General features: G+C 35.7%; 1 protein-coding gene across 2 annotated transcripts in view; it reads left to right on the top strand.

Annotated features, from left to right (window-relative positions):
• The window catches only part of GALNTL6 (polypeptide N-acetylgalactosaminyltransferase like 6), a 1335131-nt gene that overhangs the window by 536644 nt on the left and 774025 nt on the right, over positions 1-24462 (top strand). For both annotated transcript variants that reach the window (XM_058308264.2, XM_058308217.2), the window contains exon 4: positions 20993-21131. In XM_058308264.2, coding sequence (XP_058164247.1) covers positions 20993-21131 — 139 coding nt within the window. The remainder of the gene's footprint in view (positions 1-20992; positions 21132-24462) is intronic.

Raw genomic sequence — 24462 nt, 5'->3', positions numbered from 1 at the left:
CCAGGGTAAGTCCATAAACCATAGGGTAGGAGTTGCAAGTCTGCTGAAGCTCAGGGCCTGGCTGTCACATGGACAGTCCAGAGATTCAGGTGTCCTGAGTATACACCAACCCCAGCGCAAACCACAGGTCCAGTAAAAGTGACAGAAGAGGCATGCGTAGGAAGGTCATATCTGAGTCCAACTCCATCACACTCAGGAACACAAAGTCCAAAGTAGGGCTAACTGACATGGCACTGAACTCCAGAGCCATCTGCCATGACCGTAGAACCTGTGAGTCTCTGTAACCTTCAGGATAACCAGCACCTGGGGTTGTATCTACTTTGGCTGTCCCTGGGACCCTCCTGAGGTGTACATAAGCATTACCCCTCTGATGACCTCCCGACTCTTTTTTGGAGACTCATAGCATTATAAACTCTTTCAACTTCCCCCTTTTATCCAAAGTCATAAAGTAGTTTTTAACTCCTGATATTGCATATAGGCTGAGATATTCTGCTGGTCTGAGTTGACCCTTTTATTCAAGGTCTTTTTCTAGTTACATCATCAGCTGGTGCTTGGTAGTATCCCTCAGCACCAGAGAGGCTCTTCTCTGGGAGTCATGCCCCATGCTGGTGGGAAGGTAATGTGTTTATGTGCTGCTTTTGACTTAGAGAGTGGTCACATTTGAGCACCATGGAGGCTCTTAGGAGGTAACTCTTAGGCATCCTGCAGCTCTAGGCTTAGTTCATATTTCAGGCATACAGGCTCATAAATCGTAGCCATCAGTATCAAGGGCTCATTGTTGGCCCATTCATCTTTATTAGTCTTTGCCATTGCACTTGGGGGATTGTTGCTGTTCCATGGAAGAATGTGCTAGAGATCCCCTGGCTAGAAACTCAGCACTCCTTCAGTTGTCATTTTTAACTGAAACCACTATAAAAATATCCAAACATTTTTATGTGCTCTGTATACACGCCCTGGAGAGATCCCTCCCAACCAAGTGCCCCCTATCAATAACACCCCACACCCATATTCCTCCCCTGCCATAGGTGAACCTCTCTGTGGTCCAAAACTTCTTTAAAAATGAAGCCTAATATATTGCCAGGTTCCATTTATAGTAAAATGGAATATAGTGATGGGTTTAAAGGTTAGGTATAGAATACATACTAATTTAGAAAAAATAAAGTAAAAATAAATTAGTTTCAAAAAATGAAAAAATGAAAAAGCTTTGTTTTTGACGTTTTGCTGTTCATCACTGCTATATGTGTTGCCCCGTATGTACGGTGGCAAGGCAATTTCTTCCATTTATTCCTCAGTGTCTAATTGATCCATTTTTGAGTTAATTTTTATATAAGGTGTGAGATAGGGGTCTTCTATCTTTCTTTTGGATGTGGCTATACAGTTCTCCCAGCACTGTTTTTTGAATAGACTATTCTGGTCCAGCTGGGTGAGCCTAACAGCCTTGTCAAAAGTCACTTGACTATAAATGTGAGGGTCTATTTCTGAGTTCCTGATACATTCCCATTGGTTAATCTGCCTGTCTTTATGCAGTACCATGCTCTTTTGACCACTGTAGCAAAATAATATGCTTTAAAGTCTGTGAGAGACCTCCAACTGTATTTTTCTTTTTTAAGACATTTTTGGCTTTTCAGGGCCACTTACCCTTCCAAATAAATTTGGTAATTGGCTTTTCAATTTCTGCAAAAAAGGCTGTTGGGATTTTGATTGGGATTGCATTGAATCTGTTTGGGTAAAATTTATGTCTTAATGATATTTAGACTTCTAATCTATGAACAAAGAATATCCTCCCATTTACTTAAATGTTCTTTGGTTTCTTTTAATAATGTTTTGTGGTTTTCTAAATACAAGTCTTTATGTCCTTGGTTAAGTTCATTCCTAAATATCTGAATTTTTTAGTTGGTATTATAAATGCAATTTTTTCTGATTTCCTCCTCAGACTGCACATCAATAGTGAACAGAAATGCTATTGATTTTTTAGTATCAATCTAGTATCCCACCACTTTGCTGAAATTTTCTATTAATTCTAGTAGCTTTGTCGTGGATTTTTCAGGATTTTCTAGATATAGGAAAATATCAGTGAAGAGTGAAAGTTTTATTTCTTCCTTTCTTATTTGGGGACCTTTTATTTCTTTATCTAGGCTAATTGCTCTAGCAAGAACTTCTAGCATATTATTGAATAACAATGTTGATCCAGATATCCTTGTCTTATTCCTGATCTCCGCAGGAAAGCTTTCAGTCTTTCACCATTGAGGACAATGCTAAGTGTAGGTTTTGCAGTAGGAACTTGACCATATGGAGAAAACTTCCTTCTATTGCTTTCTTTCAGTGTGTTTTTATCAAGAAAGGGTGCTGTATTTTATCAAATGCCTTTTCTGCATCAATCAAAAGGATCATGTGATTTTCTTTCTTCAATTTATCAATGTGGTTTATTACACTAATTGATTTTCTTGTGTTGAACCACCCTTGCATACCTGGATAAAATCCACTTGATCATGGTGTATAATCCTTTTAATATGCTTTTGGATTCTATTTACGACTATTTTCTTGAGGATATTTACATCTACATTCTTGGAGACATTGGTCTGTAATTTTCTTTTTTTTTCATAGGATCTTTATCTGGTTTTGGTATTAGGGTGATGTTGGCTTCATGGAACGAATTCAGTAGCATTCTTTCCTGTTCAGTTTTTTGGAAGTGCTTGTGCAAGACTGGTATTAGATTGTCTTTGAATGATTGATAGAATTCCACTGTGAAGCCATCTGGTTACGGACTTTACATCTTTGGGAAGTTTTCGATGACTATTTTAATCTCTTGACTTGTGATTGATTTGTTGAGTTCTTTTATTTCTTCTAGGGTCATTGTAGATGGTTCATGTGTTTCTAGGAATTTGTCCATCTCATCTACATTTTTCTGTTTTTTTGGCATACAGGTGTTCATATTATCTTCTTATGATCTCTCATATTTCTGTGGGGTCAGTGGCAATGTCCTCTATCTCACTCTGATTTTATTTATTTATGTCTTCTCTTTTTCTTTGTCAATATAGCTATTAGTTTTTCTGATTTTGTTGATCTTCAGAACCACCTTTTGGTTTTGTTGATTCATTTTTTTTTTCTCAATTTCATTTACTTTTGCTTTGATCTTTACTAATTCTTTCTTTTGGCTTGGTTTGGGATTAGTTCGCCTTTCATTTTCTAGTCCCTCCAGGTGTGCAGTTAGAACTTCAATTTTAGTTTTGTTCATTTTTAATGTAAATATTGAGGACTATATATTTCCCTTTCAACACTGCCTTTGCAGTGTGCCATAGGTTTTTATATGTTGTGTTCTCATTTTCATTCATCTCTGAAATCCTTTTTGATTGGACTTCATTATTGAGGCATGACTCAGGTTGAGTCTCACCCTTGCTATGTTTAATATAAATGGAAACATACAGGAAAAGAGAGCTTAGAGGGAAAGAAAGCTGCCATATTTGATCCTGAACTGTGAGAGAAAGGACTCCAGTTTCTCCCCCAGCTCAGTTGCCAGGAGAGAAGTCCCAAAATGCTCAAAGAGCTGAGGCCCAGGGAGAAAGGAGCCTTATACCTGATAGCTTTCATCTGCTCTCAGGAAGAAAGCAGAGTAGCTGATACTGATAGAGCAGGGGTTTAACCAGGGGTCTGAAAGCTTGAATTGAAATTCAAAGAAACATTCTTGTGGGGACATGTTGGTGCAGGTGTGATATATTTATTAAATAATACACAGCATAGGGTGGACTTAGTAATGGGTCTGTGTTTTTCACCTGAATGGCAAAGGGGTTCGTGGAACAATAAAAATTAAGAACACCTATGATAGAGGGACCCAGAAAGAGACAAACCCTATGCCTGATTGCCCAGAACTGAGTTCCAGGAAATGGTAGATTCTGGAGGGGAAGGTAGGGCCTTGGCAGAGATCAGCCACAATCTCTGCATCATGGCAGGACACCAGGAACACCTGTAGTTGACTTTGGTGAGAAAGCGTCTCTGATGGTGCTTTGATTTGGACATTTCATGGCCTTGGGACTATAAGTTTTTACCTTAAATAAAATCCCCATTTTAAAAGCCAACCCATTTACGGTATTTTCATCAGCAGCCTTGTGGCAAATTAAGACAGTAAGCTTTCAGTATTCACCATCAAATAGGATGTTAGCTGTAAGCTTTCAGAACTCTCTCCTTGTCTTTTGTGATCAGTAGATGACAGGATCACTTTTCTTCATATTTATCATGCTTTTTGTGCTCTAGGTATGTTGGATGTGTATATTCATTACTTTTGCTAAGTTTGGGAAGTGCTCTGTAAATGTTTCTTTGAATATTCCTTTTACCCCTTTCTCTCTTTTTTCCTCTTACTGGGACTCCCATAGTATGTATATTCATACACTTGATGGTGTCCCAGAGGTTTCTTAGGCTATTTTCCCTTTGAACAATTCTTTTTTTCCTTTCTGCTCCCCAGTCTGACTCATTTCAAATGTTTTGCTTTTGAGTTCACTGAACCGTTCTTTTGCCAGCTCCTGTCTGTTCTTGAAACTCCCCTGGGAATTTTTCATTTCAGTTATTATGGTCTTTAGCCCCAGTAGTTCTGTTTGGTTCCCTTTTTAAAATTTCCATCTCTTTGCTAAGATTCTTATATTACTCATTCATTGATATCCTGATATCCTATAGTTCTTTCTCTGTTGTTGCCTTCAGCTTCTTGAGCATTTTTAAGATCATTTTTAAAAAGACTTGGGTATATCCACATTCAGGTCTTCTTTGTTGTTTCCTTGATTTTAATCTTAAATATCCTTTGGATATTATAATTTCCTGTATCTTTGTTTGTTTTGTACTCTTCTGTTACACACTGTACATGTTAATATTTTAAATGTTAACTCTGGGATTTACTCCTTGAAATGTTTGTTTCTTGATTTGTAACCAACTGAGAATAAAACAAAGATGTTCTTAAGTTTCAACCCTCCTATCAAGAAGGCCTGCCCAAGGTGAATGCAGTGTGCCGGGTTTTCCCGGTCTCTCTGGGCCTCTGTTTTCTCCAGGCCTTTGCTTGTAAGTTGTTTTGGGATTTCCCTGTTTAAAGGAGTTTGATTGCTGCCTATTTCCCAGGGGACAGACCTCATTCTCCCAGATATCTGAAGCTGGCAGCCCTTTGCCCCAGAATGTCCTCCTTTATAGTTTTTACACTCCTTTCATGGTTTCAAACTACTTTTGCCTGGAGGGCAAATTCTTTAAGGAGGGATACTCTGGAGAGGACTTTCCCAAGTCAGTGTATCTCAGCCAAAACAGGGTCAAGGTTCCATAAAATAGGCAGACCAGCTGCAAAGTGCTGTGGAGAGGGGCTCTGAAGGATACTCCATGCTTCCCAAAGCTGGGTTTTTGTGCTCTGCATAACAGATGCAGCCCTTCCACTATCTTCTCCCACATCTCTGAGGAAGCATAGTGTCTTTAAGTCTCCTCTGTCATGGTCTTTGTCCATTGTGGGTTAAAGCAATGGCCACTGCTGCCTTGGTTCAGGGTGGATTGATACAATGGCCACCCTCAGACCTTGACCCCAGCAATACAAAGTGATCTGCCATGCCCACCCCTGGTCTTGAGTAAGAGGAATTTTATGTCCCTTTCTGTAACCAGTGAGGTAGCCAGTAGCTGAATCCATTCCAGTCATGAGAGTAGGGGATAGGCACTTGTAGCTGCTGCACAGAGAGAGCAATTTACTATTCTTTACTGTATTTCATCAGTCTCTTCCTTCTCTTTTTCTGTGGATGCTCTACAGTGTTCTTCTGGGCTCTGGAGTTTCAAAATAGTTGTTTCAGACAGTTCTTGACTATTTAATAGTTTTTCTGTTGAGTCCTGGAGCATCCTACTCCACCATGTTTCAACAGTCCTTCCTTACTGAGTGTGATGTTTAAAACTGTATGGACCCCAGAACTATGTTCTTAAATTTATTCCATTCATGTGGGTATCCACCCATTGTAAGTAGAGTCTTTTGGTGAGTAGGACCTTAACTTAAGGTGTGACCTACCTCATTTATGGTGAGTCTTAATATACTCATTGGACTCCTTTTTAAGCAAATGAAATTCTGATAACAAGAGAGAAAGCTGTGGAAGCAAGAAGCTGGAAGCAATAAAACCTGTAAGAAGAGGGAGAGACTACCAGATACTGACATGTGCCTTGCCATGCAACAGAGGAGTTCAGGATCTCTGGGGACTGGTCTTCAGGAAAGAGGTGTTGTCTTAATGATGCCCTGAGCTGGATATTTTCATGGCCTCAGAACTCTAAGTTTGTCAGCTTATAAATCCCCATTGTACCAGCCAGCCCTTTTCTGGTATATTGCTTTTGACAGCCCAGCAAACCAAAACACTGAGTTAATCTCAGATATTGTATTTTTTATTTCCAGAAACACCATTTTAATAAACTTTTAGTAATATAGATTCCAATCCTCTCATGCATTTTTTTAAAAATCTTTTCACCATTTGTTTAACTTTTAAGCCTCCCATCTGGCAAATATCGGTGGAATGACTCATTTTTATGTTTATGGAATTTCCTTTCTTAGTAGTAGAATTTTCCTCATATATAAATCTAATTAGGGGGAGATTTCCCTTTGCCTCTTAGACTATTCCAGGCTGGAATTCACCCTTCTGCCATTTTCTAGAACTTAACAAGTGTCCTGTTGAGAAAATTAGCCTTAAATTTCAGGTTTCTCTATTTTCTAATCTGCGATATGAACCCTTCATGACTACCAGAACTAATCTGCTTGGGTCAAGCCCAGTTCTCATCCTGAACCAGAATTGGCTCCTGATCATGCTGAAGACATCCTTGCTTTCACTGTATTCATCAAATGCTCCCTACTTGGGGTATTTAATCCAGTATTTCTGTAGGGGTGTTACCATCCTGAGGCTGTCAATTCAGCTATCTTCTGTGTCTGTCCCAGATCACAAAGGAAATGCTGGGTCCTGTACCCTTATAGAGGAGTTGAAAAGAAGTTCTGGGGTACAACTGAACCCCCCTTTCTGCCTAACCTTATTTCACTACAACTATTCAGCTTTATTTCTATCCCTGCCACTCAAATTTCGATATTTTTTTTCCCCCTAAAATGAACTGATGAAGTAGACCAAAACTTTAAGGACTTACTTTGATATGTCAGTTTCTAAGAAGTGTGTTAAAATATCACAATGTAATTATACATTTGTCATTTTTCTTATATTTCAGTTTTTGCTTTATATGTATACAATGATATAATGATAATATGTTAGTTGCTACATGGATAAGTTAATAAATTAATAGGGTTATCACTATGTAATCTTGTACTAAGTCTTAACTATATATATCATACCTTCTTCCCCCCTTTAATGGCATTTCTTTTAATTTTGGTTTCATATCAATATTTGACACACAATCTTTTGTCTGTCTTACCTTTTGCATGGTATATCTTTTTTCCATTCTACATAATTTTTATTTCTGCTTCTTTAAATACCCTATGCTAGATTTTTTTTTTCTTAAAGTAGTCTTTAGGAAATTTTTCTAAAGGAATCTGTCTTTGGTTAGAGCTCCTGACGTAATAACATAAATTGTAGATATGAAATGCTTGTAATTATTCCTTATATCTTGTTTTATATTATCAGTTTGTTGTCTTAATGTTTCTTTCATTTTTCCCAGAGTTTTAGCTAGATTGATTTGTTCCTTTTTTCCCCTCAGGGCTTGAGAGTTATTTATCCATTTATTATTCTTATATATTTTATGAACTTTTTATTTTAAAATCCATTAAATTTTATCTTCCATCAATATTAAGACTGAGTCAATATGTGTATCTATTTTCCAGTATAGCTACTCCATCTTTTAAGCCCAGGTGCCTTCCAAAATTTATTTTGCTAAATCATGTATGTATGTGTGGTTCTGAGCATGATCCTATTTTGTTCTGGCATTGTGCCTTTGCTTTACAGTCATTACTTTCAGCAATTCATTTGAGGATTCATATAGTAAAATCCATGACTACACATTATTTTTCATCTCTCTTCCTCTTCCTTGGAGTCATTTTGCATTTTTTTCCCCTGAGGATAATCCTCAATTATTTTACTGAATAGATCCAGGGGTTCTGTATTGACTTTCAAAAATAACATTACTTTACCCTCATATTAATTGGTGGTTTGATTGAATATAGAATTCTAAGTCCAATTGTAATTATCTCAGAACTTTGAAGACATTGCTCCATGCCTTTTAGGAGTCGGTGTTAAGGATAAAAGAATGTCATTCTAACCTGATCCTCATTGTAATTTAGCTACTTCCACTTTCTCTCTGGCACTCCCTTTCTCTTTCTCTGTCTTGCACTCTTTCAATTTCTTCTCTCTCTCTCTCTCTCTCTCTCTCACACACACACATCTTTTAATCATCTGATATTTTAAAAATACAAATTTGGTATACTATATTCTCCTTTAAAATGTGTGCAAGTTCTTCCATGTGCTGGTCATCACATAATTTCAAGCAACCTCTTTTGCTCTACATTAAGAAAACCATACTCAAGTCATACCAAACAAGCACTGGAATTCCTCAGCACCCTAAATTTTCTCATCTCTCTATACCATGTCTGTGACACTTTTTCTTTTATGCCTCTTTACCTTATACCTCCCTTTATGTCTCATAAATGCCCTCTCTTATTCATTGAGGTACATCCTTTGTCTTCCACTTAGTGCAAGATGTATTAATTTATTTTCATCCATTCATTTCACAGGTGTTTGGGAGGACAAATCATGTGCCAAGTACAGTGCTGATGGTTCTGGATCTAAAGATATAAAGACAAAGTTCCAGATCTCAACGATTTTAAAGATTTTTACCTTGTATTTTAAAGAGCAATGATTTGTTTTGGTTCCTTTCTATTAATGTTGAAGTGAATGATAATAACTGTGATATTCATCATTGGATCCCCAGCCCCTGTCTCAGAGTAGGTGATTGGTATGTGATTTAGAATAAATAAATGAATCCTTTCCTTTATTTCCTTTAGTTGATAAGCCCAAGTCATTATCAACTTCTCATTACTTTTGTCCCATTTATAAAATATTTGTTGAGTATCTGCTATATGGCAGGTAGTATTCAAGGTTCTGGGGATACTATGAAGAACAGAACAAAGTCCATACTTTCATGGAACTTATATTCCATATGGGAGAAGGTCAATAAATAGATCAAAAGATAATTGAGAATGATAAGAAATAAATTGTAAAAAAACAAAGCAGATTTAGGAAATAGACATCGAGTGCTGTGTATGCTGGTTTACGTGGAGTAATTGTAAAGATTTCTACAAAAAGATCATATTTGAACAAAGGCATGCATATATAGATTCCCAAGTACTCCAGCTATTTTTCCTCACCAGTCAGAACTCTCAAGAAAAGTTAAAACACTCTTTATATCATAATTTCCTCCAAGAAATAGTTCAGGTACCTTGAAATAGCACTCAAATTTTTTCCCACTGACATAAAACTACAGTCTTAGCTTGCTAAAGCTACTGGGGACAATATACCAGAAATGGGTTGGCTTTTATAATGGGAATTTATTTAGGGTAAAATCTTACAGTTTCCAAGCTGTGAAAATGTCCAAATCGAGGCATTATCAGAGATATCATCTTACCAAGTTCAGCTGCTGGCAATCCTGGCCTCCTGCCATATGACAAAGTAAAATGGCAGCCTTCTGTCTAGGCTGCTTGTTACCCGAGCTCAGCTGTGGGCAATCAGGCACATGGCAAGGCTCATCTCTTCAGCTTTGAGCTGCTCTGTGGGCCTGGGCACTAAGTGGCCTTTTTCCCTGCTTCTGTGCTCTGCCGATTCCAGCCTCCAGCCTCCCTCTTAGCCTTTTGAAACTTCTCTAGTCTTTTCTCACATGACAGGATAAAGTGGCAGCTGTCCTTCTCTCTGTGTGTTTCTGCTTTCAGTCCTCAGTTTATATAAAACTACAGAAGAAGGCAGAGACCTAACCTGGGTCATACTTCACTGACATAATCCAATCAAAGGCCCTAAAACTTTCTCATCAAATGGTGATATAATCAAAAGGTCCCTTAACTGAATGTAACGCAATCAAAGGATCCCACACCCGCAGAAATGGATTAGGTCAAAGAACATGATCTTTTCTGGGATTCACAAAACTTCAAACTGTCATATGTACTTTTTCTCTCACTATCCCATTTCTGAAATTTCAATGTTTAAATAGGCTTATTCATTATTTTCCAAACAGTATCTTTCAAAATTCTTGTCTCTACAAATTTATTCATCTCACTTCCTTTTTCTGTAGTCCTTTTAGAAGAATTTAAATCCTACACTCTCCTTGAAGTGTGAACTGAAATCTTACTTTCTGTAGCTGGAGTTTCTAAGCATACTAAGTTATTCAACTTCCCAGTTTGAAATTCCTATAGGGTGTTTTAGTTTACAAAAGTTTCTGTATTAGCCAGCCAAAGGGGTGCTGATGCAAAGTACCAAAAATCTGTTGGCTTTATGAAGGGTAGTTATTTAGGGTAAAAGCTTACAGTTCCAAGGCCATGGGAAGTCCAGCTCACGATACCATAAGAGGTACTTTCTCACCAAACTCAGCTGCCATGCTTTGAAGCAAGATGATGGGCAATCTCTGCCTGGTCTTCCTTTATCAGTCTTTGGCATAGGGCTCATTTCTTTCCTGGCCTTCTCAGCTGCTCAGCTTCTCTGTTCTCTTCAGCTGCAAACTATCAGGCAAATGGCTCATCTCTCCCCAAGACTTTAACTTTTTGAGCCTTCTCTTTTCTTTCACATGCCAGGACTGAAATGACCAAGTTCTCTCCTCTTCCATGTGTCTTCTCAAGTAAGTGTCCATTTATATCAGCCTTCCAAGGGGGTGGGGACTCAACCCTGAGTCATGCCCTACTGATGTGGTTGAATCAAAACCCTCATCTTAACAAGTAATTTAATCAAGACATTTCAGCTGAATCTAATGCAGTTTAAGGGTATCACACCCAGAAGAACAGGTCAGTTTACAAAAATAATCTTTCTCTTTTGGGGGTTCAAAATAATCTCAAACTGCCACAGCTTCCAAGGCAATATACCAGAAATGGATTGGCTTTTAATGGGAATTTATTAGCTTATAAACTTAGTTATGTGGCTATAAAAATGTCCAAATCAGGGCTTCATTAGGTGATACTTTTCTCTCTGAGAACTGGCTGCTGGTGGTCCTGGATTCCTCTCTCATATGCCACAGCATTTGGTAAGGCATGTGGTGATGTCCACTCATCTCTCCCCTCTCCTCTGGGTTTTGTTGCTTTCAGCTTCTGGCCTCAGTGGCTTCCACTCATCTTCTGTGTTCTGTTGATTTCAGCTTCTGGCTCCTGGAAACTTCCCTCTCAACTTCTTGGGGATTCTCTCCATTTCTATGGTTCACACAATTGCAGTTTATAAAGGACTTCAGTAAGAGGATTAAGACCCACCCCAGGCTATGCTTTACAGCAATAATCTAATCAAATCACTGCTAACCAAATTTAATCTAATCAAAGGTTCACACCCACACGAATGGGCCAATTCAAGAAGATAATTTTCTGAGGTCCACAGAAGACTCAAACTACCATACAGAGTTTATTTTCCCATTCACTCATTTCCACTAATAGCACATTTCCTTCTCACAAAAGCTGTTTTATAGGTTTGCCCTGTGTTTTCCTAGTCAGAACATATATCTAACTCTTTTGGGTCCAGAGTCACACTGTATTCATCTTCCATTTCCCTACCCAGTGGGGCATATAGCAGACAAAAAAGAAACATATCAAAAATTGATAGTCATGTTATTCTATAAGCCTGCTATCCTAATGAAAATGTCATTTTAGCTGGGGGATAATTACCAGATGTACTATGAGGGCAAAGAGAAAATTGGTATTAATTCCATGTTAAATATCTACTCCTTCAATGTACATAGTATCACAAACATATCCATAAGACTTAATAATTTATATGGTTAATTCTTATACATTTAGAGATAGTATTAATTATTTTTGATTCTCATTTATACCTCACATAATATTTTAAGCATAACAAATAGTACAGTCTTTCTCATAGTTAAAGCAAAGGATTTTGGTTTGAATTTACCACTTAAAATTTATAATTAATATGCTAAAAATAAGTATATCAGTAGTCTAATAGTCTTTCTAAGAAATCATTGGATAATCTATCACCAACCATATAGCTCTCTTTTTAGAGAGTATCTTAGTTTGCTCAGCCACCATGCAAATGGTTTGGCTTAAACAACAAGCACTTATTGTCTCATGTTACAGAGGCTAGAAATTTAAGCTCAAGGCATTGGCAAAGCATACTTTCTCCCCAAAGTCTGTATCGTTTTGGCACTGGTTTGCTGCAGTCCCTGGAGTTCCTTAGCTTGCATCTCTGCCTCCTTTCACATGGTGATCTCTCTTCTTATGTCCGCACTTCCAGTTGCTGACTTCTGGCTTTGGCTCCTCCCCGTGGCTCTCTCTGACTACCGGCTTCTGATTTTTCCTCTTTGTACGGTCTTCAGAAGTATATATTAAGAACCGCCCTATTCAGTTGGCTATATCTTAACTTAAAATGACACCTTTAAAAGTATCCTATTTATAATGGTTCATACCCATGGGAACAGGGAATAAGTTCAGGCATATGTCTTTCTTTAGGTAGGTTGTTGTTGTTTTAAAAAAGAAACATCAAACTATATGAGATGTTATAGACCCTGAGGAAATACATATTAAAAGTTAAGATGAGTTGGTAGCATTTGCAGTAAAAACCGCTGGTGCTGTGTAGCGAAACATAAAATTTTAAAACCTCTGCTCGCAATGGCAATGAAATTTCTTATATCCTATAGTTGGTGGCTCACAGTTTTTGCTTTGCAACTTTAGAATATCACTCATTCACTTGAAAAGACTTGTCTCAGGAGATTTATCAATCTGAAGAATAAATTTCGTACAAAGAAAATGCATTTCATTTTGATTGACAGGTGTTTTAATGAATATTTAGCTTTAAAAATTGTTATTTGTATCATAGACGTGGCTGAATCTTAGAACACAGTATTAACAATATCCCTACAAAAAGTTACTGAAACTTGGGTGTGTATTTTATGTAGCGCATGTATTTTAAAATAGGAATTTATTAAAGAAAGCAAAGGCTACTACTATTCACTAATTCTTTCTTACAAATTAGGATTTTTAGGCTGGTTTATTAAACCAAGTCGTGGCAATTTGAGACTATTTTTTGTGAGTCCCCAGAAGGAGAAGGATTTTTTTTTTTGTGAACTGGTCTGTTCCTCTGGGTGTGAGCCCCTTTGATTGTATTAGATTCACCTGAGATGTCTTTGATTAAATTGCCTGTTAAAATTAGGGTTTTAATTCTACGACTTCAGTAGGATTTGACTCAGGATTGAGTCCCTGCCCCCTTGGTGGGTTGATATAAATGGACTCTCACTTAAGAAAACACACTCAGATGAGGAGAGAATTTGTTCATTTCCATCCTGCCATGTGACACAAATGAAAAGGCTCAAAGAGCTAAAGCCCTAGGGAGAGATGAGTCATTCACCTGATTGTTTGCAGCCAAGCAGCTGATAAGGCCTGGAAGGAAACAACCCTATTCCAGCTGATATAGGAAGCTCTCAGAGACGAGCCCTATGCCAGCCTTCAGCTAAGATTTGGAAAAAGCGGGCCTGAAAGACCAGGAAGAGACCACCTTCTTGCTTCAACACATGGCAGCAGACTTTGGTGAGAAAGCAGCCTTGAGCTGAACTCCTTAGGGCCTTGTAACTGTAAGCTTTCACCCCAAATAAATAGCCTTTATAAAAGCCAACAGATTTCTCATACTTGCATCAGTATCCCTTTGGCTAACTGATACACAAATTAACACCAGAAACTATGTAAATTCTATAGATTATCATCTAGCTACCTTAGTCAGTCATAGGAGAGAGATTGGACCTTAAAAATGTTTCCCCCACCTTGATAGCTACTTACTAATTGTGGATATGGTTAGTGAAGATACTGGTCTCTCTGGTGTTTACTTACATGCAACAGGGGCAGAACATGTCATAGTGTGTTATTGTGTGGAGTCAAACATATATATAAAAGCAGTTCATACTTTATACAGAGTGGAAGTTCAATAATTAGCTGTTGTATGTGTGAAATTTCTGACTTAATTATTTTCCATTTAAGTTGAAAAGAAACGAATAACATGTTCTCTTAAGAGATCAAAACAGGGAAGCGAGCCAGAGCTAGTCTTTTTTTTTTTTTTTAATGCCAAATTTGAAACATTTAAAAATGTTGTTTCTCCCTCTTCAAATTGGAAAGATTTGCAATGTTTCTTAAGCATGTAATCCCCTATCAATCTCCAGCTGCTTTATCTTGGCTGTAGGCTGTGCTGAGGTTAATATCATTGGAGTAGAAGCTAGAAGCTTAAAAAAGATGCTTTCTCTTTCATTTGTGGGATCACTGATATAGAAACTAAACTTCCTGACCAAAAAAAAAACCAATCTGGATTCTAGTGATTAAAAACAAATAATATGTATGCTTTCATTAGTTGTAAGAAATGTACCACACCAACATAGTATGTTAGTAATAGGGTGATTTATGGGAATCTTGTTTTTTATGCATAATTGTTCCCATAACTTCTCTAATAAAAAAGCCATAAAACATATAAGAACATATTCACACCCACAAAAGAATGCAGCAAATGATAAAAGACTGTGCACCAAATATTAAGTATTTTACTGCTACAGTGTTAACAGTGGAAGAATTGAATTGACAGACTAGAAGGACATAATGGGAAATTCCTTACTATGAACAAACAGATATACCTAAAATATAGTGTTACATTTTAAAGCAAAAGGGAAAGACAAATTATTCAATGGCATTCCTATAATTGCTTACCCATTTGAGAAATAATAGTTTTTGATACTTACCTCATTTCTCATACGAAAACAAATTACTAGATAGGCCAAAAATTGTATTAGATAAACAAAAATACAATCTAAGTAAAACTCTGAATTTATGAGTTAATTTTTATAATAATCTTAAAGTAGGAAAAATCTTCTTTCTAAATGTATGTAAATTAGAAAATCTGAAAGGAAATATAAAATTATTTGGATGAAAAAGTCTGAAACTATGTTTAAATGAAATCAGCTTAGAAAATATTTGCAATAAAAATAAATGATAAAGATATAATAAACATAATATATGCAAATTGTTGCACATTATTTTTTGAATCTCTGAACAATCAATTCACAAGGTAAGAAATACAGATAATAAAATTTTGTATCAATCTCCTTAGCAATCAGGAGAATGCAAATTTAAGTATGAATAACATTTTCCAATTACTTTGGAAATATTATTCAGTGTTTCAGAGGATGTGTGAACAGTATCATACTCACTTAAAAGATATTCCAGCAATTTCATTTCTAGGAACTTCTTAAAAAATACATAACTGATAAATATAGATAAATGTTCACTGCAAAATTGTTTGTAATAAGGAAACTTTTAAATAACTTAAAAGTGTATCTTCAATGGAATCTTGTAAAGTGGAATACCATCAAATACTAGCAATAGCTAGAAATAAATAAAATATGGCCCAGATATACAGTTAGATTGGATAAAATCAAATCATAAAGAAGTATGTTAGAATCTACTTGGAAAATAATCAAACATTACTATCAATACACAAATATTAGAAAATCTTTCTTAAAATTTACAAGTGGTTCCCTCTGGAAGGTACAGTGACACCTTCTGTATCATATATTTCTGCATGGTTTTCTTTAGCTAAAGAGTGTATGCAGTTCTATATGAGAACAATTAAAATAATAATATAAAAATAGTCTTAATACAGCCTCCTATGGGGCAAAGAAATAGGTGACCAAAGAAATGCATGCTTCAAGTCATACTATTTGTGCTATAAGATGAAATGGCTCTAAGTGTGATGTCATGAACCTGTGATGTAAGACAACTCCGGAATAGTCTTTCGTCAGAATCAACGAATAAAAGGCCAAATCCCACTTGAGTAGAACTCTGGAGGACAATAGATCCTGGAGGAGGGCTCCACAAATACTCAATTGAAGTAAAAGAAAAATTATTTCCAAGATCAGGTAGGAAATTTCTGGACTAGATCTACCAATCTGGACGCCTTCCCCTTACTTGATCGCAAGGAATTCAGGAGTTGGACAGAGGCAGCACAGCTCAGGTCCCTCTTGCTATGGATGCAGACTATACAGCCTTCATAGCAGCAAGTTAGAACCCCACGCATATCCAGGCTCAGGGACCTACGTCTGCAGAGGCCTATGGTTTAACACCAACTACCGAAGCATGTTGCATACAAAAGGGCCCCTGGGTAAGAAAAAAAAGGGACAACACAGCATAATTGTTGCCAAAAGCTGTGCACACTCAATCCAGTCACTATTTACTGAGCCACCTAAACACAAAATTGACTTTTCTGGATTAACCTACTTTTCTGGATTAATGCCATCTGGGTTCACTGAGTGATATACAACAATGGGGAAGAAACTAGAGGCAGAAAAGCCTTACCAAAAAAATAAAAAAAACAGGGGAGGAACTAAGCTGCTGTAACACAGAACAGGTCCCCAAACTGAAAAGGAAAAGGAAAAGGAGGCACTGAATGAGGGGGATGATTTAAACAAATCATAGGACCTGGGGAAAAACTTCTGCACAAAACAGAACAGATCTAGATTCCTGAAGGAAGAACAGAGGAAAGGAAGATTTCTCCTGGAGATGAAACAAATGCACAAAAAGTGAAATTTTAAAAATTGTACTGCGTTTCTAGGACAACACAGATGAAGAAGAACTGAGAAAATCTAAACATTTATTTTTTTATTTTTATTTTTCTTATTTTTTGACAAGAAATACCTTTATTTAAGTGGACATATGTAATTGTTTTTATCCTGGTGCCAAGATAGCAAACATCCATGATGATGCTACAAACCTTTTTTTTTTTTTTAATTTTTCTCTCTTCTTTATTTTCTTTCAAATGTTACATTAAAAAAATATGAGGTCCCCTTAAACAGGAATAATTCTAAAAGTCCAGAATAAATTGGCTCAAGGGTCAAAGCAGAACTTTAACAAAAAGCCAATCAACAATAAAACCCTAGACAAGAATGAGAAACTGGACTTCAGAGTTAACAAACCAAGATAATGAGATGCCTGGACATCAGCAAAAAATTACAAGCCATATTAAGAAACAGAAAGTTAGCTTTCAGTCAAAGAAAAAAAAAATAAAACTTCAGAGGAGACACAGAATTTGGGACAACTAATCAAAGATTTTCAAACAAATCTTCTAAATCAATTCAACAAGATGAAGGAAAATATGAACATAGAGCTAAAGAATATTCAGAACACACTGTGTAAGCATAACAAATAATTTGAAAGTATAAAATGAAACAAAGGAGATATTATAGGATGAAAGACATAATACTGAAGATGAAAAATACTCAAAAGGCATACAACAGCAGACTTGAAAGAAGGAAAAAAAGAGGAAAAAAGCAGTGACCTAGAAGTAGGATAATCAAAATAACACAGAGGAATCTATAGAGAAATGAATAGAAAAAATTGAGCAATGTATCAGGGATATGAGTGACAGCAAAAAGAGCACAAATAAACATGTTATTGGTATCCCAAAATGAGGAAAGAAGGGGAAAGGGCCAGAAAGACTATTTGAGGAAATATTGGCCACAATTTTCCCAACTCTTATGAAATAAATAAGTATACATATCCAAGAAGCACAACATACGTAAATCAAATAATTCCTAATAGACCTGCCTTGAGACACATACTGATTATAATGTCAAATGCTAAAGATAGAGAATTCTGAAAGCAGCAAGAGAAAAGCAATTTTTCACATACAAGGGATCCTCAATAAGACTAAATGCTGATTTCTTATCAGAAGCCATGGATGAAAGAAGGCAGTGATATGATATATTTAAGGTATTAGAAGAGAAAAACTGCCAACCAAAAATTGTTTATACAGTAAAACTGTCTGTCAAAAATGAAAGTCCTGAAAATCTACAACAAAGGTACTAGTGCTAATAAATGAACTTGGCAAAGCAGCAGGGAGCAAAACCAACACACAAAATTCCATGTTTTTATACAAAATAATGAGCATTTTGAGGATGAAATCAAGAAAAAATCAATTTACAATAGCAGCTAAAAGAATCAAATATCTAGAAATAATTTTAACAAAAGATGTAAATGACTTAAACGTGAAAAACTACAAAACTTTGCTAAAGAAATCAAAGCCAGTTTAAATAAATGGAAGGACATTCCACGCTCATGGATTGGTAGACTAAATATTGTTAAGACGTCATTTCTATTCGAAGTGATTTCAATGAAATTCCAGTCAAACTTTCTACAGCCTACTTTGCTGAAATGGAAAAGCCAATTACAAAATTTATCTGGAAGGGTCAGTCTCCTTGAATATCCAAAACCATCTTGAATAAGAAGAAGAAAGTCAAAGGACTTACACATCCTTACTTTAAAGCTCATCCAAAGTAACAATGCTCAAAACTGCATAATACTGGCACTTGGAGAGATAAGCCAATGGAATCAGAAATGAGAGTACAGAAGCAGACACTGACATCTTTAGGCAATTAATTTTTTTACAGGGTTGCCCAGTCCACTCCAGTGGGAAATAATAGTCTTTTCTTTTCATTTTTAAAAAAATATAACATAATGCTGCATAAAAAATATAGGGGATTCCTATATGCCCCAATCCATGTCCCTCCCACACTTTCCTACAATAACAACATCCTTCATTAGTGTGTACATTTGTTACAATTGATGAAAACATATTGGAGCATTGCCACTAAATGTGGATTTTAGTTTACATTATAGTTGAAACTCTCTCCCACACATTTTTGTAAGTTATGACAAAATATATAATGGACTGTATCCATCACTGCAACATCATTCAGGACAATTCCAGTGTCCCAAAAATGCCACCATATTACACCTATTTTTTCTTAATGATACTTAGGTTATGCAAATGTTACATAAAAAATATAGGGGATCCCTATGTGTCCCTCTCCCCACATCTCCCATGCTTTTCACCACATTAGCAACATCCTTCATTAGTGTGTACATACATTGCTATTGATGAACACATTTGGAGAGTTGCCACTAAGAACAGAATAAAGTTTACATTGTAGTTTATACTCTCTCCTACCCAGTTCTGTAGGTTATGGCAAGATTTATAACGGCCTCTATCTGTTGTTGCAATGTCATTCAGGACAATTCCCCAGTCACCGAAGTGCCTCTGTCTTACACCTGCTTTCCCCTCTTCCTGACCTCAGAACCTCCAGCGACCACAGCGACCACATCAATGACATAATTCTTCCATTGGTGGTCAGAATAGTCTCTTGAATAAATAGTCTCCTGAACAACTGGATAGCCATATGCAAAAGAATAAAGGAGGATCTCTATCTCATACCATATGTAAAAATTAACTCAAAATAGATCAAAGACTGAAATATAAGGACCAGGACCATCAAAATCCTAGAAAATGTAGAAAAGCATCTTCAGAATATTGTGTTAGGCAATGGTTACACAGACTTCACCCTCAAAGCACAAGCAGCAAAGAAAAATAAAGGGGATATCATCAAAATTAAATTTTTTTTTGCCTCAAAAGCCTTTATCATGAAAGTGAAAGGATCTACTTTATGGGAGAAAATATTTGGGAACCACATATATGATAAGAGTTTAATATCCAGAATATATAAGGAAATCCTACAGGTCAACAATAAAGACAAACCACCCAATTTTAAAATGGGCAAAAGATTTGAATAGACATCTTTCCAAAAAGATATACAAATGAAAGCACATGAAAAGATGCACAACATCACTAGCTGCTAAGGAAATGCAACTCAAAATCACACTCAGTAGAATAGTCAATATTTGAAAAAAAATTCAAGTGTTTGAGAGGACGTGGGAAATAGAAACACTCATTCAGTGATGATGAGACTGTCAAATGCTGTAGCCACCATGGAAGACAGTTGGGCAGTTCCTCAAAAAGCTTAATATAGAATTACCATATGACCTGGAAATCCCTCTACTAGGCATATACCCAAAAGAATTGAAAGCAGCAACTCAAACAGATATTTGCTTACCAGTGTTCCTAGTGGCATTATTTGTAATTATCAAAAGATGGAAACAACCCAATTGTTCATCAACTGATGAAAGGATAAACAAAATGTGATATGTGCATATAATGGAACATTATTCAGCAGTAAAAAGGAATTAAGTCCCACTATATGTGACAGTATGTTCAAATCTTGAAGACATTATGCTGAGTAAAATAAGCCAGACACAAAAAGACAAATGTTGTATGATCTCATTGATATGAAATAATTACAATAAACAAACTTAAAAATTCGAATTTAGAATATAGGTTACTTGGGGCTGGGTTGAGGGTAGGGACTGGGAGTAAATGCCTTATTAGTACAGAATTCTACTTAGGTTGATTGCAAAGATTTGGAAATGGATGGTGCTGATGGTTGCACAATATTGTGCGTGTGATTAACAATGTTGATTTATATATGTAAATGTGGTTTAAAAGGGAATTTTAGGTCACGTATATGACCTAAATTTTTATTACTAGAATAAAAACTTATTACTAGAATAAAAATTAAAGGAACAACTTCAGACTCTACAACACAGTGAACCCTATTGTACATGCTTGACTAAAGTAAATAGTACAATTATAAAAACGTTTTTAATGAATTATAATAAATGTACCTTGGTAATGTCAGGTGTTAATAATAGGGTGGAATATGGGAAAAATACACTCTAATGTAAACTATAGATTATAGTTAATAGTACAATTTTAATGTTCTTTCATTAATTATAACAAAGCTACCACATTAAGGCAAAATGTCAGCAACAGGGCGCGTTCCAGAATTCGTATTTTTACATGATATTTCTGTGAACCTACAACTTCTCTAATTAACAACAACAACAAATGAAATGCTTTTACATAGCTGTTAAGTCCCTTTTGTTTTCTCCTGCTAGGGAAAGGTGAACATGGGAAACCTTACCCCCTCACTGAAGAGGACCATGATGATTCAGCTTACAGGGAGAATGGTTTCAATATTTTTGTCAGCAACAATATTGCTCTAGAGAGGTCCCTGCCAGATATTCGCCATGCTAAGTGAGTATCGGCGTGCTGGTATGCAGGATGGTTTTCCGTTGTTGGCTTGTCTGTTTTGTTTTGCTATTCTTAACGTGTATTGATATGAGCTACGTAACCCAAGCATTTGCTGTAATAGTTTTGATTAAAAACATTTATATTTTACAGTCTTAAATATATTGGTTTTAAATTGGGATAACTTTTTAAATTCCAAAACTCATAAGTATTGACGCTCTAAAACTTAATTCAATACACATTTCCTTTGTTGAGTTGACTTCATTATCTCCGTTTAAAATGACCTGTTTCAAGATTTATGTCCTTAGTGTTTATATTTGCTTATGTACAGTGTGAAATAAGAATTTCCCTCTGATTATTAACGTTATCAGAACTATCTGCATGTGAATGCCTTCTCTGGACTTGGTTCTCACATCAGCCATATCCAGTGTAGTTATTGTTACATCTTCCATAAATAATGCCCATTGAATGCATCAGCAATCCAAAAATAAATAGTTGATTGTGCTATTTCCTGCCATTTCATGAACTGATGTGGCTTGTCATTTGACATACGTTCAGCTTTGAGTCATGTATAAACATTATAGTGTAAATAGATTAATGCTACCTATAGTTACCTAAAATCAATCTTATTCTGTCCAACATTATCTGCTGCAGACATTGTTTATGGTGCCTTTTTAAAAAAAAATTGTTATGGCTTTCTGTTAGCATAAACCATGATAGAAAGATGCCAAGAACATAATGTGATCAGAACTTGAAGTTGTGAGATTACCATGCATATTTGAAAAATTTATCAACTATTACATTTATGTTTATCACTTCCCATCTTAATCGCCCTTTTGAAATGGTGGTATAAGAGGTAATAAAAATAGGAGTAACTAATGCAAATAAAGACTAGGTATCTAAATTAAACCAGTAAAGCTGAGTAAGTGAAATTCTTTACTTTGTATAAAGCTAATTAACCCTTTAGAAAAAAGAAAGATCAGTAAATTATGGTTTGGAGGACTATTTCTATGTGCCATATTGTAACTTTATAAATTATTTTTAAGCATGAAAGAATTACTGGCTTTCTCCTTAGATTTTATATGAATTTGTATTTCCCAATATAGTTAGCTGGAGAATTAATGTGAAGAGCAAATCAATTTTTCCCTAAACTGCATTTTTTATATATTGGTCTAGGCCTTCCAGCCAGCCAAATTATCCCCAGGTTATCTGAAATTATCTACAGTAATTCCCACTGACCTAGAACATTTCTAGTTATGAAAAATGTTAATACCCCAATTGCACAGCATTAAACAGCATTGTTAGCATAATAAATAAGCTCAGAGAATAATTTCCATCCATCTCCTCCCCCCAGCCCCACATTTCCAGTCTTTTTATTTGCATTCAAGTGGAAAGAATTGCAGATGGATTCAGTTCAGAAAAATCATTGAAGTAAAAAGAAGACTGATATTTCCATTCTTCTCAGAGAGTATATTTTTAGAGTAATTATCACCTTTTGCGAAAAGAATTCTTAGGCAATAATGGAAACAATAGTGGTAGAATGGAAAAAAAAATTTTGAAATTAATTTTTAGAGTTACTGAGTCCATACTATGAGGGAAGCATTATTCTAAATGTTAAGAAGAAAAAGTGTAGCTAGAGCATGTCCCATGACCATTTTCTCTTACATGCTTATTGAAGCCAGATATCTATTAGGACAATCATGTAGCAAAATAACACCCAAAATGAAAACAAAAACAAAAAAGTTAGAGAGATGGAGAAGGATGAGAGAAAAAGCATTATGCATGGTACTATCAGGAATAATTGTTTTCCTTGGTTAGTTCAGTTTCTAAACTTTAGGTATGCTGGAAGAGGGTTGCTGTGATTTTGTCAGTTCCTCACCCATAGAAACCTAGTGGCAAAGAAAGTGTTAAAAGAGATCCAATATTTAAAGTTCTATGATTTTCCCTCATTTGTGCTTCTCAATATAGTGGTACAAACACTGGAGTAAGCAGCTCTGTGTGATTGGTCCTTGAAGTCCTAAAATCAACTTGAGACATATTTTAGGATAATCATTTAACTAGTAGGTTGCAGTTAATTGAACATCCTTGGTTTATAGTGGCCCAGTCTTTGGAAGAATGGAAAATTTGTGTGGCTTTTCAAAATAAAGCATAATACTTCTAAGAAACTTTGCTCTTGTAGTCAGCCAATTCCTTTAGGAGTTGGCTGACTACATTTCCAAATTCAGAACCATCGTTCTTGCTCCACTATGCCACATTATATATAACTCAGTCACTTTCTGGATAGGCAAGTGCTCAGTACCAGTTCATTTTCACCAGTAAAAAACTGGCGGTTTTAATATGCTTAGTGCACATTCTTGTTCATTTGAAGAATGTTCAAAGATGAGTTGTTTCAGAAGTCCCAATCCATTCCTCTTTTTTTTTTTTTTTTTCTAGCATGAAAATGAACTATATTTTTTGGCCTTATTATTCCATGGAATAGTAATGGATTCCCATTAGTAGGAACCATAATAAAAAGGAAAGACAATTGACATGTATGAAGTAATTTGATCTGCCCTGTTTATATTCTAATAATGAACTCCAAGTTTTTTATTAGTTTTAAAACTTCCTCTTTTTTCCAGATTTATTTACTATCTCCCTATCTTAAAAATGACATTTTATTTTTTGACACCATCTCATCTGTGCTTTAGTATTTTCAAAATTTTCAACTCTTTGTTGTACTCATATCCTTGCCATTTTAGTTAGCCTTTGCCCTTTTTAAAAAGACACATTCTTTAACGTATTTTAAATACTCAGTGCTTTCTCCTGTTACTGCTAAAATCTTAGGTGTGTGCATCATACTTGAGCTCAGTCTCAGCTCTGCCCTTAGAACTTTTTAACTTTATACTGTATTTCATGAAATGTCGATAAAAATCTTACTATGAGAACTTATAGAGGGGAAATGCCAGTCAGTGGATACTTTGCTGGCTGACTTTGTTTTAACCACAGTTTGGTTTTCCTTACCTGCTAATTGATTGTGTCTTTGTATTCGGTCACCAACTGGGGGTGCTACATCTTTGTATGCTATAGAATATCTTGTTTTTATTTACAGTTCAAGATGGGAAATGCAAGCTATTTGGAATACCAAACATATATTAACTTTTTTAAAAAGGTAATTAAAAAATAAAAAATAATAAATTATATTTTAAAAGAAAAAGAAAAAAAGATGCAACGAATGTACCACACTAATAAAAGTAGTTGTTTATATGGGAAAAGTGGGGGTGTGTGGGGAGTGGGGTAAATGGGAGCCTCTTATATTTTTTAATGTACCATTTTGTGTGATCTATGTATCTTTTAAAAA

This window comes from Dasypus novemcinctus, chromosome 1 (assembly GCF_030445035.2).
Source record: "Dasypus novemcinctus isolate mDasNov1 chromosome 1, mDasNov1.1.hap2, whole genome shotgun sequence".
Lineage (NCBI taxonomy): Eukaryota > Metazoa > Chordata > Mammalia > Cingulata > Dasypodidae > Dasypus > Dasypus novemcinctus.
The sequence above is the reverse complement of the archived record's forward strand: the minus strand, read 5'-3'. Positions and strand labels throughout refer to the sequence as shown.